Source organism: Lolium rigidum, chromosome 1, assembly GCF_022539505.1.
Source record: "Lolium rigidum isolate FL_2022 chromosome 1, APGP_CSIRO_Lrig_0.1, whole genome shotgun sequence".
Taxonomy (NCBI): Eukaryota; Viridiplantae; Streptophyta; class Magnoliopsida; order Poales; family Poaceae; genus Lolium; species Lolium rigidum.
The window spans coordinates 79,325,214-79,341,123 of NC_061508.1; the positions used below are offsets into that span (position 1 = coordinate 79,325,214).

The following is a 15,910-nucleotide window of genomic DNA, read 5'->3' on the forward strand; positions in this document are numbered from 1 at the left end:
TCACGCCCTGCTTGCGTGTGCTTCTCCCTGCTGGCTGACCGGAACCCAGATGATGCTGAGCTTCGTGAGGAAGTGGCACACGGTCACCTCCCCCGGCTTGAGGTTGTGGAGCTCAAAGAAGGGGTTCTTGGGGCTCCACTTGGACGTGTCGAGGTGGCACACCGCCAGAGCCTCCATTGTCTTCGGCACCGCGCCGTCCTCCACGCTCGCCAGCGTCACTGTGTATGCGGATGTAGGGTTGGCCGTGTGGCAGTAGTACACCGCGTACGGGTACGTCAGATCATGGCAGGTCACGATCTCCGACGACTCACCTGAGACCTTCCGGACGGCCGTCACGTTGTACCTCCCGCGCAGTGCCCGCGTGCCCGGAGCTTCGACGGGCAAATCGGCGGCGGAGAACGCCCGGACGTTGCGTGTCCTGAGGAGGGACGCCGGGAGCTCGGCGAGGGACTCGAGGGAGGTGGCGCAGCCGGCGCTTTGGCCGGGGAGCGTCCGTGGGTGCTCGCACGTGTCCAACGTCCACCGTATCTCTCTGGTCATCGAGAGGGACGCCGGTGCGAACATGGAGATGATGTCGGAGAGGCGTTCGCTGGAGAACGGGATGGAGCCAGCGAAGCTGCGGGGAAGAAGAGCCGGCAGGGAGGTGGTTGGCGGGATGGTCGGGGTGATGACGGAACCTGGCCGCAGCATGTCGTGGAAGAAGAAGACGTCGGCCTGCTGTCTTATGTTACTGTGGTTGTGAGCGTGAGCATGGTGGTGGTGAGTCCCCTCTTCTAAAGCTGCATGCGACAGAGTAAGAATCATTTAAGGGGTACTCGTATTTAATCAAATTTATAGGCACATATTAATCCGAACATGCAAATAAGTAGTATGTTGGCATGGATACTTTACCATCTGTGTGTGTCTCCTGTCCTGTAGAAACCGTCTTCGGATCCTCTTCATAGGACATTGTAGCTTTATGTGGATCATCTTCTTGCTTTGATCCATAGGACATTGTGACTTTATGCGGATCATCTTCTTGTTCTGACCCATAAAACATTGTAATTTTATGGGGATCCTCTTCCTGTTCTGATCCATAGGATATTGTGGCTTTATGTGGATGTTCTGGCCCATATGACATTGTAACTTTATGGGGATCTTTGTTTGGACCCTCTTCACCTTTGTCCAAAACTTCATTTTGTTCATCTTTGCCTTCATGCGACTCATACGACACGGAGATTTCCTTCAGATTTTCTTGCTTTGTCCTATAAGACATGACTTCATTTGGTCTTTTAGTTTGCGCAGTGCCATATGACACCGAGATTTCCTTTACACCATCTCCACCTTCTACCCCATAAGACATTGAGATTTCACCTTCTGACCCATTTGAAACTGAGATTTCTTTTAAATCCTTTTCACCTTCTGACCCATATGAGACCGAGATTTCTTTCAAATCCTTTTCACCTTCTGACCCATTTGAAACTGAGATTTTTTTTAGGTCCTCTCCACCTTTTGATCCATATGATACAGATATTTCTTTCAGATTTTCTTGTTTTTGTAGTCTATATGCTGCTAAGATATTCTTTAAATTTACCAGAAGTTTCTTTGTATCCCTTTCATCACCTCCTAACCCATACGACACTGAGATTTCCTTTAATTTTTCTTCCATTTCTGGTCTATGTGCCTGGGACCCATATGATACAGATATCTCCTTTACACCAACTTCAGCTTGCGATGCAATATGAACATGCTTATCCCCATGAACAGGTTCTGACTTTACTTTATCATAGTTTGGTCCAATTTTTCGCAGTCCTTTCACAAACTTCAGGTTATTGGGACTGATATTAACGCCAGCTAGAGACTCAAGCACTGAATGAACATATATAAAACATGATGTGTAGAAAACTATTAGTATGTTAATGATGTTGATGACAATTTGCATAAAAATGAGTCAACAAGGCAATCAACATGCATTCAAAGACATAAAACTAAAAAATATATTATACCACAATCTGCTAAATACGTAGAACATGTCTTGTTGATGCCTCTCTAGAGTAGTCATGACAACACCGTAACAAACATAACTGAGGTTAGCAGTATGCATGGCTAGTGCCCAAAACTAACTGTTCATGTCCCTATAAAGAAAGTTTTGAATTAAAAAAATGATTTCTTCTACTTTCTCCGGTCCATTATAATTGTCAGGGATTTAGTGCAATTTAGCCTAAATTTAAATTAAAACCCCAATACTTATTATGGATCGGATGGAGTAGTATATTTGAAGTGATAATGATAAAAAGAAAATGAAAAGGTATAAAGGAGTCAAAAAATTAACAATATTTGACTACCCCTATTAATTTGATTTGCTTGTAATATTACTTTGCCCTGTGCACTGCCAAAGGGTAATAATATTGTTAGCAGTTAAAAAAGCACAATGGACACGGTTCATGTCAATCTGAGAGTATCACCATAAGATTTTTCTAAAGTTGTGGCTACTTTGAGTGGTCGTAAGTAGACATGCATGACTACATGTTGTATGTTTTGCCACATGGCAATTGCATGGAACAGAAAGGTCACAGTGTAATTGGTGTTTTTATGATATTAATATATTTTCTTTAGCGAAAAAAGAAAGGTCACAATATAGAGAGAGGGGAAATAGGGAGACCATTTCGTTCGGCTAACAGGTCACTGACAGCTGGAGGCATTGGAGTTCTAGGAAGGAGTGTCTCCCAGTACGCCGTCGGCGTCTCCGATTTTCGTGTTGACATTACGGCGGCATTGGCAAAACTCGTGTGCCACCCTCCTCCTCCAACAACCTGAGAACATAATAACAAATATAAAACAAAACAACCGTCACATGACACACACTAACTCCGTAAATACACAAATATATATAGCTACACAACACACACCTTAACTATACTAAATGGGCAAATTTGAGTGGATAGAAATGTATCTGATAACTAGGAGTGTGATGTATGCACGGACTCACCAAGAGAATCGAGGCGATGAGTGGCACAAACAAGCCCATGTTGTGTGCTACCATGTGCTGCATTGCTATTGCTGGTAATGATAGTGAAGCAAAGCGGTTGAACCAGGGCCCTATTTATAGTATAGACCCGTGAGTGTGCATATATGTTTAATGGTTAGAGCATCTCCAACAGGCGCGGCAAAGACGTACGCGCTAAAAAAAACGCCAGTTTGGCTCGTGCGGGCGCCCGCGTGAACTTCCAGCGGACGCGCGAAAAAGAGGTGGGCGCTAAAAAGTTTACCGCGCCCGCGCTTTTGCGCTAACCCGCGCGGGAAACTTGCCGCTTCGGCTGGCGCGCGCGCTATAAACGCCACGCGGGCGCGCACGTAACCGTCCGAAATCTTCAGTTGCCCCACGTGTCGCTCCGCCTCCCTCCTCTCGCCGCTCTGCCTCCCACGCCGCCGCTCCATCTCCGACGACAGTATGCCTCCGCATCGCCGCTTCGCCTCCGGCTACCGCGGTGTTTCGCCTGCGGCAAAGCGGCCGCTTCGACGCTGAGATCCGCTCCGGCGAGGAGCGCATCCGCCTCGGCACCTTCGACATGGCGCACGAGGTGGCGCGCGCCTACGACACCGTCGCCTGGTGCCTCGGCCTCCCCCGCCGCCAGATGAACTTCCACGATGTGGAAACGCGGGAGCAGGCGGAGCATCTCGCGCCGCCATCGCCGGCTGTCATGCGCGAGCAGCAATGGCGCCAACGCGAGCTCGAGCAGCGCCTCCTCATCGCGGAGCAGGACGAGCGCCTCCGCCTCGAGTGGGCGCGACAGTTCCCGGAGGACGTCGCCGTGACGGAGGCGTTCTACGCGTAGAAGGAGGAGCAGAAGGCGGCGGCGAAGAAGAAGAAGGCGGACCGCGAGAAGCGCCGTGCGGAGTCCGCGGCGAGGAAGGCAGCGAGGGCGGAGAAGGCGGCGAGGAGGGCGGAGGAGAAGAAAAACGGCACCGGGCCGTCGACGATCATCCTCTCCTCCTCCTCCTCCTCCTCCTCCTTCGAGTGGACATCTACTCCGGTCTCCGACTCTACTCCGAGCAGCCACTCGTTGGACTTCGACTGGGACTCGGAGTAGATTTTAAGGTAGTTTAAATAAAATGTGAACTTTTAATATATTTCGTATTTTTAGTTAATTTTTCGTGTTTTGTTTGATTTGTTTCAAACAAAAACGATCAAACTAGCCGTTCACGCCGCGCCGCGCGCTGCATAATACCGCATCCGGCGAAGGAGCACTTTTACCGCCCGAGCATGCGCCGAAAATGCCGCATCCATCCAGCGGGGCAACTTTCAGCGTAGCGCGGCGGAAACAACTTTTAGCGCGCCGATTTTTTATGCGCGTGTTGGAGATGCTCTTAGCGAGATGCCTTTGAAGTACTACCTAGTTGACGAGTCCAAGATTCATGAGCAACATGTACAAGCCCCGACACGTATGACCACATATGCTTAGGTAGGATGCCGCTGGACAATGACCACTCACCCATTCAGGTGACAGCTTGTGGTTAAAGAGTGCACCATGCCTTCCACGCGTTTCTTTCTTTACTGGATATGGACGTGGCATGATAGAGAGCCGTTAGTTGTGCATCACGCACAGAAATTCTCGGTAAAAATCTTGTCTTGATAGAAAAAAAATGTACGTCTTACATTTTCGGATGGGAGGAAGTACTTTGATATATCTGAATCGAATATTCATGCATGTTGAACCATGAGTAAACGTACTCCGACGACATTAGTCATTCACCTCATATTTGTTTCATTTTTTAATCGGAACAAATATACAATAGCGAGTAACAAGGTGAGCCCTGGATTTCTATTCAGCCCTCTCTCGAATCTTTTCCATATATAAAAAAGACTTCGTCAAAAAGGTTTAATTAGTGTTCCGGCACGAGGATCTCCAACCCTCATCCACACAATTGTAGCTAAGGCCTTCTCCGGTACAATTTTTTTAGCGCACTATTATTTTTAGAAACAACCATCACAATGCATTATTTTTCAAAGGTTGCATCTAAATTTGATGATTTTGGGCTAATACTTGCATGTACTTGGAGGAATAATATTTTTCTCCTATGCTAGTACCCATAAGAGGAGTAGCATACTCCATCCGTTCTCAAATAAGTGAACGTTTAGCCTTAAACTTTATCAATAAAAGAGTGTACTTTTATTTTCTCAATGCACTTTGAAATAGCAAAAGTTACTTCTCTCTCATCGCATGAAAGTCAAATTCAATAATATCCATCACATGTTATCTTCATTTTCTACATGTAATTAGATAAGATGCAACCACATGCAGTGCCAACTAATTATTTTAATGATATGGCGCTAAATATGGAGAGAGAGAGGTTTATGGATGTTACCATCATATAGGGAAATGAGCCTTTCTACCTTACCACATATATAACAATACCACTATGAAGGTGATAACATAGATTAGTGACATTTGTATTTTACTAATCTATAATATTACCATATGTGACTAGCTAAAATATTATTTTTCTTTCTTTATTAATTATAGTGCTACGTCGCATTTTGCCTATCAACGTGCTCAAGAAGTTGAAGATATTAAGAAAAGGGAGTCCATCATTCGCAAAAGAAGGAAAAGGGAGTCGATCGGACCCTGGATGCGGCACCATCGACATCCATTGCTTGTTGTTGTTGTCAGCAATCAACTACATGTTATACTTCCTCCGTGTATTAATGTAAGATGTTTAGATGTTGTTAAAGTAGACTAGATATAAACTAAAATGAGTGAACCTAAATACTAAAAGTACAGTAGATACAAACAAAAGTGAGTGAACCTATGAAATAGCCAAAACGTCTTACATTTGTGCATGAAGGGAGTGCATGGAGGGGGTATTTTCGATGGAGGCCCAAGGGCACTCAACGTCGATCTTCGACCCCTGTTAAATCGGATATACGATGGTGAGTAACCTGCAAATTTCCTCTTTTGTGAGTTTTTTCCTACATATAGTGAAGAATGTTCTTCAAAAAAATATTTAGTGTCCCACCAAAGGGCCTTCAGTCGTCTTACCACCGGGCAAAGAGCATCTTGGGCATGTGCGCATTTTCAGGTGGAGAACATCATCCTGTTGGGCCTGTCAGGGCGATCGTCAACTAGTTGCATCATACTGATCTCCGTAGCAAGTGGGTATTTTCGTTTGTGGAAAGAACAACATTTTCTTTCTATATACTATGATGTTTATGTGTACTTATATCTGTCCCTTTCCTTGTCTGGTCTAACCCTAGTGTTTAAACAACACATCGCGTGGAACTTGCCCTTGGCTTTTTAATTCTGCATTAAGACTAGACTGGCCCAGGGACCTTGCGACATGACAAATCGTCTCCATATTACCACCCATTCATGGTTAGCACAGACTAGCTAGCTGTGGAGCCAGCAAGAAGGAAAGTACGGCAGCCACTAGCGGTGACAGGATGGCAGCCATGTAGATGTATGTTGGTTTTGTCTAGCTAATATCATTTTTTCGTAATAGGAGCATCGTCTCAGCCTATGCATCGAAACGATGTACACGGGCTTTTCTTTATTTCAAGTTTTAGAGCAACAAGTTTACAACTTAAGCATCACACAAAGTGGTAGCAAAAATAAGCCATCTAAACTGAAAACACAAGTAGCCTTTATGCATCTTGTATACGTTTAGAATGATGTCAGCCATCCCGGCTAAAGATAGCCCGTACGATCGCCATCAGACGATTGCACCCAGTATCCATAGGTTCCCGCTGCTCCACAGAAAGAAGGTATGACCACATATGGATTGAAGAAGCCGCTATGTGAATCACCTGCAAATTTTTTGGTTTGGCCACTCAGTTAAATACAACATCATGTCGATAATTCTAAATTGTCCATACTAAAGCGCAAACTCCTACTCGGATTCGACCTTTAGTTTTCTTATAAATCCCATTCAACCAATTATCAAACAAATTTTTACATTGGCAGGGGCGGGATGTTTTATGTGAAGTGTACAACTCACCAGACAAGGCGAGCAAAAGGGCATGAAACAAACAAATGGTTTACCGTCTCCTTAGAGTCACAGAAAACACATTTTATACACCCATTCCACCTTCTTTTAGCAATATTATCCTTTGTAAGCAGATTTTTTTTTATAAAGAGACCACATGAAGGTCTTTATCTTCAGCGGAACCTTAATTTTCCACAAATAATTCCTTAGAAAAATCGTATGCCCATTCAAATAATCAACATACATGGATTTAACTGAGAAAATCCCATTAACAGTCAAATTCCACTTAAAACTATCTGGCTGCTCCGTGAGATGTACTCTCATAAGTCTCTGAACTAACCGAATTCAAGCCTCCCATTTATCATTTGACAAAACCCGTGTGAATCCTATATTCAATGGTCTATGTTGTAAGACATCAGCCACAAGAACATTTTTATGCCGGACAATATGATAGAGAGACGAATATTGAGAAGCTAGAGAAGAAGCGCCCAGCCACGAGTCCTCCCAAAAATGTGTTGTTGTGCCATCTCCTAAAACAAACGATCCACGTTTAAAGAAATCCTCCTTACACCCTGTAATGTCCCAGGTTTAGAGGCGATCGAGGGGTAGATTTTAGAAAGGGATGTGCATTGCATTGTAAATTCCGGGGAAATTTCGCGCTTTTAAAACAAAACCGCATCGAAGGGGGACAGGTTTCTCTCTCGACACCTTACAGGGTTAGGGTTTCGAGAGTGCGATGAACTTGTTCTTACTTATCTAAATTAGGGTTTTGAGAAGAGAGAAGTGATATTGCATTGAAATCTTAAGTTGCATTATTGAATTACAAGTTAAGTTGTATGATTGAATTCAAACCAACTTTGAATTGAATTTCAAATTCAAACATCAAATGTTTATCACATAATTCAAATTTGAGATGATTTATTCAACAATTATCATAAGTCAAGAATTTGAATAATAAAACACTTTGACAAAGCTCATTAGAGAGAAACTTGAGCTTTATTGATATTCACACAAAATACAATGTCAATTACAATATTCAGAATAGAAATATGAAATATTACAATACATTACACAAATTGGAAAAATAGAAAATGAAAATAAAAGAAAAGTACAAGGTAAGATTCTATCCTAGATACTACAAAGTAATCTTCATTTGATCTTGGACTTGATGATCTTCATGACCATTTGGATCATCACCTTGTTCCCTGCATTCACACAAATAAAGACCAAATACAAGTGTTATGCCAAGTGGCATTGCCACTTGGTAGGTTAGCAAGAAAATGAGAAGTGAGAGGATATTATCAAGATCTTCGAGCTGATCCTCTCAGAGCCCAAGTGCAAAGTATCTGGTTTACACACACACAGCCTGCTCACAAGGCTGTGTGCATGCAGCACACACACACAAAACAGTGAGGAGTCACCAACACATGCCAGGCAGTGCTGTCGACCAGAGAAGCAAGGGCCAGTCATATAAAGACTTTTCACAGCCAAAACCCTAGTCATTAGCATCGACACAAGCTTCAGGGTAAGAACTAGCAAGAACAGCTCAAGAACACCAAGAACAGGTGAACAGCCAGAGCTGTCTCACCTATTCCCCATCACCAGAAATCAACCAAGCATCACCAGCAAGTCGGAGGAGCAGGGCGGGCATAAGATCATCACGAAGCAAACCCTCTACACCAACAACCTTTCTAGGAGCTGGAGTGAGGTATACACGAGATAATCATGAGCAAGCCAAAGTTTTGCTCATATCATAAGCACATGCATACATCACAGCAAAAGAAAAGGGTAGAAACCCTGTTTGTATCATCATCTGGCTACCAAGCCATGTGGTGCAAGCAAAAAGGATGAATAGCCAGAAGGAAATTATCCAGGGAACACTGGATGTGTCAAGCACGATGACACAACCAGAGAAATCCAACAAGGATTTAATCCCTATCTAGCCACACGCATTCACTTAGCACCCTATAGCTAGCTACACCATCGAATATAGACATTTATATGTCTATTTTCATTTCAACATCAATTATACCGAAAGCCCATGATTGACTACCGAGTAATATTGCTCAACAAAGATACATAAGAGGTAGGAGCAACCTTTACTAGCACACCAAGCATTGCTAGGGTCACAACAACTACCTAGCCACACGTAAAAGCCACAAGAGAAGCATATCATTCACTCCAAGGAGTTCATGCATCACAGGAGGTGCCAACACATGTTGGTTTCCATCCGTGATAGTGCATAGGATGCACCCAATCACTATCGCATCGGGTAGATCATGTCACGTTGTCAGAAATAGGAAGCCAAGCTTCACTGACAAGCATAGATAAATAAAACAACACACACAGATGCATCCAGAGTATCAAATCCTTCAATCAACCACCAGTATTGCTTTCACAAGCAACAGCAACCACCAGTATTTGGTGAGGAGATAGATCCTCAAGCAACAGCAGCAATTGAAATGAATTCATACAAATTGATAAGCCAACAGTAAGTCCTGGTGATCACAGGATCATCCAAAGCCACAAATTAACCAACCATTGCATCACAGATAATCAAATATATGAAATATAATTGTATGCGAAGCACACTAACAAGGGATGGAGTCTGTCTAGCCAACAGTCATGCTCAATAGAACATTCCTATGAATCACAACTCAATGAGCATCACACGGTGGCACCGGCACTTGCATAATGCAAGGATCATGCATCATGATCAAGCCAAGGCCAAGATTTTGCACACACAGTAATACCCTAGTGGCGGTAGTCATATCTGGAGCAAGCCAGAAGGCCATGAGCATCAATGGATGCTCATGAGCAATTACAGGAGGGCCACAGCAAGGATACAGCATGAACAGAAGTAGTTAGGAAGCACAGAAGCATGCACTGATAATCAAGTAGAGCAGCACAAGCTAGAACACGAGAGATAGCAGATAGCACATAGCAGACATACGCATGGCAATAGCACAAGCACAACAGCTAGAATTCATGGCGCATGTAGGCAGTAGCAACTAGCACATCAAGGCAGTACCAGAGCAAGGTGGCGCAGAGCACATCGGCGTAGCAGCAGCACAACAAGGTGGAGGCCAAGGCATCCAGAGGAAGGAGAGGAGGTAGAGAAGACAGGAGAGAAGGAGGCACACACACCTGGAGCAGAGCACCGCAGCGTGCCCATGGCGGCACGGCGGCACGGGCCAAACACGGCAGCGCCAGGCCGGGCGTCGCCGGGCGCAAACGCCCCAGCACCACCACGGCGAGGCACACGGCCACGTCGCGGCGCGGCGCCTGGATCGTCGGCGGACGACGAATCGCCAGGAATCGCCACGGCCGTGTCGCAGATGCGTTGGGGACGAGAAGCGGCGGCGACCAGATCGACGCCGTAGATCTGGTGCGCCGTCACGAGGCGGTGCAGATGCGCCCCATCTCACCGCCGGCGATGGCCGGAGGTGGTCGGAACAAAGCGGCGACGGCGCTAGCGACCACCGCGTCGCGGGAGAGGTTAGGGTTTCGCGAGAGGGGAGAGGAAGAGCGCGTCTGGGTCCGACCGAGCCGGTTGGGCCGGCTCGGGTTAGACTCAACCCGTTGGGCCACCCTGACAGGTGGGCCCAGGGGCAATATAGACATTTCACAATTTCATTTAAAACCAGAAACTTTGAAATTAAATAGAAAATTGATAAGAGCTCTAAAAAATAATTAAAAATATGAAAATCAATCAGCATAAAATTCTCTATCCAAATAAAATATCAAAGAGAATTTTTGAAGACAATTAAGAATAAGTCTTAATTTGATGATTTAAATAATGATTTAAATCACACATATTATTTTCAATAAAGAAAATAAGTCCATTAATGCAATTGGACTTTAAAAACACCTTGACAACATTTCAAGGTTGTAATTTACTTTAAACAGAGTATCTCCAAATCAATCTTAGTATCAACCTCTTACATAAAATAATAATGTCATCGGAGGGGGAAACAAACCCTAAAACAGGAATCATGCATAATTGCTTCTTTAACCATTGCCCTTATCGGACAATGATGCTATTTTTCAGAAACAGAGGACAAGGGTCAGTCCACACCTTCCAACTGCAGAACTTTGCAGTGTTCAGGCAAGTTCATCACTTGCTCATGTCATTTGAGTATTTCTATCAAATTACTTGCAAAGTATTATGGTTATCACTATTGCATAAAAATCAAAACCACTACTTTCATAACTATGAATATGACTATGTGGTGGGCAATGGAACCATGGATTATGTTGATATGGTGGAGGTTCCATTGCACGGGTTTATATCCATCTAGGATTAAACAACAAATGTCGCCAGTGATTCTTGTGCCGTAATACCCGTGTTAACCATAAGATCCGGAGTGGGACGGAGTAGTCAAAAGTGTTTCCACCTCTCGTCCATCAACGGATGCGCTTACCGTAGCAGTTGTATCTGGCGGAACAACCGGAGGGTGGGGATCCCATTCTAATTCCCCACGGTAAAGCATTGCTTGCCGTAGCAGCTTGTGTCTTGCGGAACAACCGGAGGGTGGGGATCCCATTCTAATTCCCCACGGTAATGCGGTCTATGATGGGTTGCAGCTACCGGCGTAGGAGTGTATGGTAGAGCCCAGCACTCGTCGTCGTGGTCGGGGTCCACCCTGAAATTACGGGAATAATGGGACCGGCGTGGACCCAGGGTCGGGGCATGCAAGAACGGGTGGGTGTTCGAGGTAGCGGAGGAACATGATTGGCTAGACCTTATACCGGGCCTCACACCAAAGGAAGTGTGGACGGGAAAGCTGCCCGGTTGGCACCAAGGTTAAGATCTCTTATGGGTAAAGCAACACACCTCTGCAGAGTGTAAAGAATCGTGACCTGTCACTCCCTGTTCCGGGATAAGGAACTGCGAACGCGGCCGGAAAGGAGCTCCATGAAGTTCTAGTAAACCGGTGAAGGCTGACGGACATAGCTCTTTGGAATAAAAGCAATCTCTTGAAGAAATGTTTACCAAAACTTGCATTGGTATTAGACTTTCTGGTCTAATATCATAGCTAGTGCATTAAACACCTCTTATCTATAATGAACTTGTTGAGTACGCTCGTACTCATACCACTCTTAAATCCCATGCTTAGATTGTCTGAATCGTCTAGAGGAGGACTACGACAAAAATGAAGGAGCCGAGATCATCGGCTATGAAGAACCAGACCTCTCTGGAGGTATCGAGGGCGTAGACTACCTCATCGTCTACGGAACCGGGGAGGCTTCCGGAGGAGATCAAGCTCGAACATCTCGAGTAGTAGTAGTAGCCGAGCAGCCCGAACTCTTAGTATTTAGCTGCTCGAAGAAATAAATGTATAACTTAATGAGACTCTTATATTGTAAGCTAAGTTGGGTTCGCCTCGAACCCAGGAGTATTCCTCTTAGGACCCAAGAGGAGCTCCGAGACGACATGTGTATGATATTTGTAATAATAAATGAATGAGTTATGGACCTGCTATGTTCTGTTGTACTATTCTGAGGGATGTAATATTTGCGGAATGGTACTTCGTGAATGTTATATCAACGACTGGCATACTACAACATGCAGTGGTATGCGGTGGTCACCACGAGTTGGTATCGAGCAAAAGCTTTGACCTTAGGTTGGAACCTAGTAAATGGGACCGAACGTTAGGAGTCAAATAGGATTAGTAAAGAATTCTCTACAAAGTATGGTGTATATTCACTTGAGAATACAACAATCATATCTTTTAGTGCGATAATTCTTTATTATCTCTATTATGATGCATTAATACTAATCTTATATTATTTCTATTTCTACAGCCTACAATGGCAAGTTCACGTCCGGGACGAAACGTGAAAGTGATGGATTCTACACTGAGTGAATATGAAGGAGGACTTGCAGATATTCTACGAGCCATGTTACTTGAATTTGGGTGTGATCCCCAGATTCAAGTAAAGAAATACATGTACTATGATGGTACTGTATTGGCCAAGTGTAGGGTAGGGCTACGACTTCCCGAATCTTTGGGACTGAGCATAGTAATGCCAGCAGGGGAAGCCAGAACTATGAACACAGCCTACCATATAGCCGTTATGAGAGCCATAACCGATATTCGGGAGCATAAGACGAAAGAGCTTATGGGTTCCGAATTCACCCACATTCCTCAGAATCAGGAGGAAGGAGATCCCATGCTTAACCACTACAAATATGCAAAACGCAAACCAATAGCAGCTGCAAAATACATGGACAATAGCCGCAACTTCATATCATTACTCTTTCAGTTGAACCATCATCTGACGGGAGCAATCGATACAATGCTAGAGGAGTTTACTGAACCCAAGGAGGAGGTTAGGGGGAAAGAACCTATGGAGAATGTGGTGCACACACCAGTCTACTCAGCTGGTGACTACATCAGTATAGATCCTCTTGAGCGTCAAGCTACACCTGTTACACCTGGGAACTATCTGGGAAGTTCCTATGGGGGATATGAGGGTGGAGAGGAATCCGGAAACAATCAGCGTTCCGTGACTCCGATAGAAAACTCCACGGGTTGGCGTTGGGGTTCTGATACTGGAACTCATAGTAGCACATCGTATTATGACGGGGAGATGAATGAAGATGCCACGACCCAGCACCAGAGTTATCCGTGGAATGAGGAAGAAGTTGGAGGGTATCCGACACAGGTTGAGTCGGATACGAATGTAGGAAATACCTATGGTGTAGGTACAGGGGAGTACACCCGATGGGTGGATTATGATGCACTGAATGATCAGTTCATGAACACTGATTTCTCCCTAGGATCATCATTGGATTCCGACTACCAGCCAACGGGGAGACCTTATGTTCCAGGTTTTGTCAGAAGGACGACACGTTCGACCGGATGGAAGCCTGGAATGTATCGGGAGTGAAGATCGAATAGAGACCACCAAGGGGAAGCAAAGCTACAATACACAAGTACCACGTGTATTGTAGTGTGTAATATTTTGTAGAAATTTGTACATATACTTTAATAAGTGAGTTTGCATACTCACATCGACTTGAGTATTGTAATAAGATCACTTAAGTATGTAAATATACGGTATATGTTTTGTATGATTTGGATTTGCTTCTTGATTTCCATTGCGTGACTAGTTCTGTGCACAACGTTGAGCTCAGAAAACTTGCGCATGGAGTAATTATGAGTATCATCTTGTGTTGCAGAACTAGGGGGATATGTCGGGAGCGTTAGGAGAGGAGACCGAAGCGCAGCGCATGGAGCGCGAAGCAAAACAAAAGGAAGAGGCCGAGGGAGCAGCCGGAGATCGGTTTCCACCACCACCACCACCCATGACGCGAGAGAATTTTGTTCGGTACATGCAGCTGGTGGAGGAAAGACAACGTGTAACGTTGGAGCAGCAGAACAAATTCTTCCAAGAATTGCTGCAACGAGAACCGGGTAGAGAGACCCGAGAATCGAGGGAGTCACTTTAGCGGACTTCCGAACACCAAGCCTATATCTTTCGCATACGCGCCCGAGCCAATGGACGCGGAAGATTGGCTTATGGATACCGAGCGAAAGCTCAATACCGTTGGATGTAACGACCAAGAGAAGGTTCGTTATGCTACCCACCTGCTGTGTGGACCTGCCGCATCATGGTGGGACAATATAGTAGCCGTTTATCCGGCGGGAAAGGTATTCACATGGGAGGAGTTTGCAAGGAAGTTCAGGGAATCCAATGTCCCTGAAAGTATTGTGGAACTGAAGCGTCGAGAATTTGAAAGTCTCGAGCAGAAGGACAAGGCCATCCTGAACTATGTCAGGGAGTTTTCAAAGCTGTCCCGGTACGCTGTTGAGGAGGTCAACACTGAGGACAAGAAGAAGAAGAGGTTTCTAAGGGGGTTAAGTCCCCAGTTCAAAGTACAGCTCCGTATGATGAGAGCGACGGAGTTTCAAGAGTTGGTGGATGCGGCCATCACTCTGGACGATGATTTCAAACAACTACAGGAGGAGAAAAGGAAAAAGGCCAAGTTTGAGCCTAAGAGGTTTGTTAGCAACAAGCCCAATACCAGCTTGAGTTTCAAGCCCAGATTCAACAACAACAACAACAACAGCAACTACTACGGTAGTAGGAAGAACCAAGCATTCCAGTCTGCAAATCAAATAGTTTGCAGAAGCTGTGGATTCACTGGACATATTGCCAAGGATTGCAAGAAGCCAAAGATTATATGCTTTGGTTGTCGCCAGGAGGGGCACATGCTGAAGGACTGCCCCAAGAGAAACACCGGAGGAGGTCAGTCTGGAGGAGGTGGAAGCCGAGGAGGAAACACCGGAGGGAACTGGAAGAATAAGAAGCCCTTCGGCAAGCTAAACTGCACCAGCTTGGAGGAGGTGGTGAACTCCGATCAGGCGGTGATAGGTACGCTCCAGATACTCACTCATCCTGGCAAAGTACTTTTTGATACCGGTGCAACTACATCATTCATTTCTCAACAATTCATCATCAAACATGGGATTAGTTGCACTAAGTTAGATACACCCATAACTATACTTTCCGCGGGGGGAACGATAGTAGTAACCCATACCAAACAAAAACAAGTCATCATGATCAATAAGTGCGCGTTTGACGCGGACCTGTTCATTTTACCGATGAAGGACATTGATGTCATTCTTGGTATGAACTGGTTGGAAGCTAATGGAGCATTGATCGACTGTGTGAACAAGACGGTATCTTTGAAAAGCCCCGATGGAAGTAGAATGATCTACCAAGGCGACAAACATACACAAATTGAAGTGGAGCTACAGCTGAATAGCATGAAGGAAGTGAAATTGGAAGATATACCTGTAGTGAATGAATTCCAGGATGTGTTTCCTGCGGAATTACCTGGTATGCCACCAGATAGGGAGATAGAATTCACTATCGACCTAATTCCAGGAACAACACCGATTGCTAAAGCACCATACAAGATGGGGCCTAAGGA

General features: G+C 45.0%; 1 protein-coding gene across 1 annotated transcript; it reads right to left on the reverse strand.

The window, feature by feature from the left end:
- On the reverse strand, positions 1–1,039 carry LOC124648013 (BURP domain-containing protein 11-like). The gene is made up of 2 exons (XM_047187848.1): positions 892–1,039; positions 1–773 (listed from the first exon to the last, which is right to left on the reverse strand). Exons 1-2 carry the CDS (start codon positions 1,037–1,039, stop codon positions 1–3), a joined length of 921 nt encoding a protein of 306 aa, XP_047043804.1.
- Positions 1,040–15,910: the final 14,871 nt, after the last annotated feature.